Source organism: Nicotiana tabacum, chromosome 9 (genome assembly GCF_000715075.1).
Source record: "Nicotiana tabacum cultivar K326 chromosome 9, ASM71507v2, whole genome shotgun sequence".
NCBI lineage: Eukaryota > Viridiplantae > Streptophyta > Magnoliopsida > Solanales > Solanaceae > Nicotiana > Nicotiana tabacum.
Genome location: NC_134088.1, coordinates 21194598 through 21198598, shown reverse-complemented (window position 1 = coordinate 21198598; position 4001 = coordinate 21194598). Strand labels below are relative to the sequence as shown.

The window sequence follows — 4001 nt, the reverse complement described above, 5'->3', positions numbered from 1 at the left end:
TTCTTTTGCTTTTTGGGAGGCACATCAATTAAGGGAACGACAATTTCTTCCTCTTAATTTACTAGCACATTCTTTTGGGGATATCAGGGATTTCAAAATAATAGTATCTTAAATACCTAACATTTGTATATCTAACTAAAGTTTAAACACTAATTTTCACATTTTATTGACCAGTAGGCCACAAAGATTGGCACAAAAAATATTATTCATGTTAGGCAAAAGATGACACATGCAAAGATAAAGCAAATATGTAAAGCTGAACAAGCACTTCCACTATGAAATTGACCATTGCGAAAAATGTCCAGAAATAGGAGAAAGGCCGAAAACAAGAGGCAACAGGCATAGTATAGATCCAAAGACTAAATTTAACCTTGAGAACAAAACCTGAAACCTGGCTAATTCCATATTACAAACAGTTCAAACACCAAAAACAAACTTGTAAAGAAAACAAAACTGCTGGCTGCTGTTTAGTTCATCCTCCTGATGAGTTCATTGATGTAATTCTCGCGGTTTCCGGCGTCGCCACCTTCAACATAGTGGTTTCTCTTCTTCTTGAGTCCACCAAGAGGTGCCTTAAGCTGGAACGGCCATAGGAAGTTGTTAGCCTCCTTGAAATGTGGTCCAACAGTTATGATCTCGTGGACAACATCTTCGATGCAAATAATTCCATGTTTGCCCAACACCTGCAACATAGGTGCATTTTGAGATATTAATCAAATATGTTTTGTATATTTGAGTTACCACATATATTGAAAAAGGCCTTTTTTGTTATGTAAACCAAGAATGAACTTCAAAAATATATTTGGCACTGACCTGCTCAATCACGGAATTGTCTGTCAAAGCAATTCTCTGCTTGTCTACCTTGCCATAACCTCGTTTGTAGATCAATTCTCTAATGCTCTTCAGGTTGGGATAACTGTGAAGATTAAAGAGATGCAGCAACCAATAATTATAGGGGAACTCCCTAAATGAAAATCAACCCCGGAAAGAAACAATGCTTGAGAAATTCAATAGAATGGTACCCGTAAGTAACGTAGGGCTCAACCCTGTGCAGCATGTTCACAGTTGCCTTGTTAACTTTCAGGAAGACACCGTTGAAGATCTGCAACATAGCAAAGAGTCCTCTCATAAGACAAACAGAAATGAGTCGGGGAAGTAATAAACAATGAAGAAGAAGAAAGATACATTTAGAAAAGGATCATACGAAACAGTAATCGGCGAGTCTAAAACAAGAACATATCTTTCGGTATTGCCTAAGATAGATTGTTACGTTCATTCGCACAACTTAAACTTTGTGACCAAGAGGCACTAGCAGAAATCGTGAATAAGTATCAAGTAAAATGGCAGTGTACAATCAAAGGGTGTATGGCATTAAATTATGCAAAATGACATGACAAGAAAGTGTAATGGATGAATCAAAAAGACAAGGAAAAAAAGTGTAAAATGAATCCCAACAAAATAAGAAAGAAAGAAAGTGCAGTGAATGAATCAACTAAAATATGCAAAGTTTGTGTTGGCTTGATAATTACAGTCAAAATTGGAAGTTAAATGCTAGTCTAAATATCTTTCTGACTAAAAGAAAACTTAAGTGACCATTGTAATGATGTGATCCCAAGGAAAATTGAGCAGATAGAATCACTTAAAAGTTACGAACTAGCATGGAAAACATATAAAGGAAAATAGATTCCCATATTACAAAAAGTAGATTGATCATATTCTTTTGCAGTAAGTGACATCTAATACTTGAATCAGTTCTTACAGAAATAAAGAGGAACCATCAATAAATTACCTGTCGCAATCTAAGAAGCTGCAGAATCTTTTTTGTCTGAGGAGCCATCGCATTAATCCTAAAATAGGAAACGACAGTCAATGACTCCGACTTTATTCATCAAATTCATTGGTTAAACCAACCAGCAACTTACCCACGGATTCTAATGATGAAGAGCAACTTTGCCTCTGGGTCAACATAGAATCCTCCCTTCAATCGTGCCTCGCGCTTCAATTGGATCAACTCCCTCTCCTGGAAACACAAACACATTTCTTGAATACCTCAGTAACAGTGAAAATCAGCTTTCTTTTTACTGATATACTGAGCTCATAATTACCTGCGCCTCATACTCCTTAGCGTACTGTTTAGCCCTGTTGTAGATCAGTTTGCGGTTCTCGGTATTCTTTTTCTTGGCTGCTTCAAGCTCTTGCTTCTTTACAAGGGCCCACTCCTCACTTCTTTTCTGCTTCTTCAGTACAGACTCAGGGACTGGTACACCTCCCTCACCCATGACTCTGTTATGTGAAAGAGAGTAAGAATACAAGTCAAATACAAGTACAAGTTTAGCATCACATTAAGATAGAGAATCCTACTTGCTCTCAGATGCAAAAAAGTTTAAGATGACAATTTCTAGTTAGTTAGACTCAACTTGTCTAAAAAATACATACTTCAAAAAAATTAGTTGAATGTGTTTCATTTAGCATTTCCTCTCCTTGTGATATGCTAACCATGAGGCTGACCTACCCTCATCAGACAGTTCTTTACACTTTTCATTTCAGGTAATTTTATATGATAATTCTTGATTTCCCACTAAGAATTTAACATCAGTTTTCAGGCCAAATGTCGGAAAATAAAAGTTTTTCAATTTCTCTTCCTACAACTAGTATTACATGATTTAATAAACACACGGTTCACTAACACTCTAAAAAGAAGAGGATATTCAGATTTCCAGAGATAGTTAGCAAATACTCTCGACAATCACGCTACCACATAAGATAATCCTAGCCAGGAAAAAACATAAACAAATAGAATCTAACATAAAGCTATGATTAAAATAGCCAAAAACCACAAAAACAATGAGTCTTTCAAATGCAAAAATAAATATCTGATAAACCCATAAACAAGACATTGTAAACATTTAAAAAATCAAGAAATTGCAAAACACAATAAACGAATCAACAAGCAGATATTAACACAATACCTAAATAGAAAAAGAAGAATAAACAGAGAGAAATTACATGGAGGTACAACTTAAATTCTAAAGCAAATCAAAGAAATGTCATTACATTAAACTTTTAAAAAAAAACTGAAACTTGTTACACAAGCACATTCAACAAGTCTACAACTCAGATATTTTCACTAGCTAAAACACCAATACAGCAATTCATTTAAATGCTCAACATCTGATTATTGCAAACATAAGAAACTAAATGAAATATAACAAATTGAAACTAAGATAAAACCTGATCAAAAAGCCCAAAAATAAAACCAGAGGTAACGCATACAAAGAATCAAAGTGTTTATAAGCTCCTTAAACTGAATAACAAAAAAGATTCGAAATTTTCACATAAAAGATGATTTCTTTTTAAATGCTCAAAAGAGAAATACATTGCAAAATAAAATACAAAATCGTTACACAATATGAGAAAATGGATTACCCTTAGCTGTGCAGCAGGCTGAAGTGTCTGTTTGGTCTGACTCTTTCGCCACAATCACAACAACAAAGCTGCTGAGCTGATGATATACTAGACCCTAGGGTTTGGGAGGATATCTATTTACATTAAGTTTTGGGCCTGTTTGCATTGGACTGCATGGCCCAAATTTAGTTCTAAGACCAACTAATGAGGCCCAAATTATCTAAGTATCTAGAAGAATTAACCTAAATAGCCGCTCATCTAATCTCGTAAACTAAAAATAGCCGACAGATGTATAATATATGTATAATTTATGTTAGTATATGTATAATTGTGTATAATCTATGTATACTGGATAGAAAAATTAAACATTGAATCTATTCGGCTATTTGTGTAACAATCCCAATATCTATTTATGCACTATAGTAAAGGCTGCTTCTCATGATTATCCCCGCGAAATAAAAGATTTATTCATTGTACCGTCTTACGGGTCGTTTGGTATGATGTATTACATAAATATAATGCATGCATTAGTTTTTAATATTACTAATCTCTTGTTTTGTACACTTTTTCAATCTATGTATTGCTAGCGCAAGTAT

The 4001-nt window shown here is 34.4% G+C and overlaps 1 protein-coding gene across 1 annotated transcript; it reads right to left on the bottom strand.

Annotated features, from left to right (window-relative positions):
• Positions 1-251: 251 nt before the first annotated feature.
• Positions 252-3557, bottom strand: LOC107826102 (large ribosomal subunit protein uL30y-like). Its single transcript, XM_016653052.2, has 7 exons — positions 3427-3557; positions 2106-2283; positions 1923-2020; positions 1790-1847; positions 1023-1102; positions 814-916; positions 252-683 (listed from the first exon to the last, which is right to left on the bottom strand). Exons 2-7 carry the CDS (start codon positions 2277-2279, stop codon positions 468-470), a joined length of 729 nt encoding a protein of 242 aa, XP_016508538.1. The 5' UTR covers positions 2280-2283; positions 3427-3557; the 3' UTR covers positions 252-467.
• Between the last annotated feature and the right edge of the window lie 444 nt (positions 3558-4001).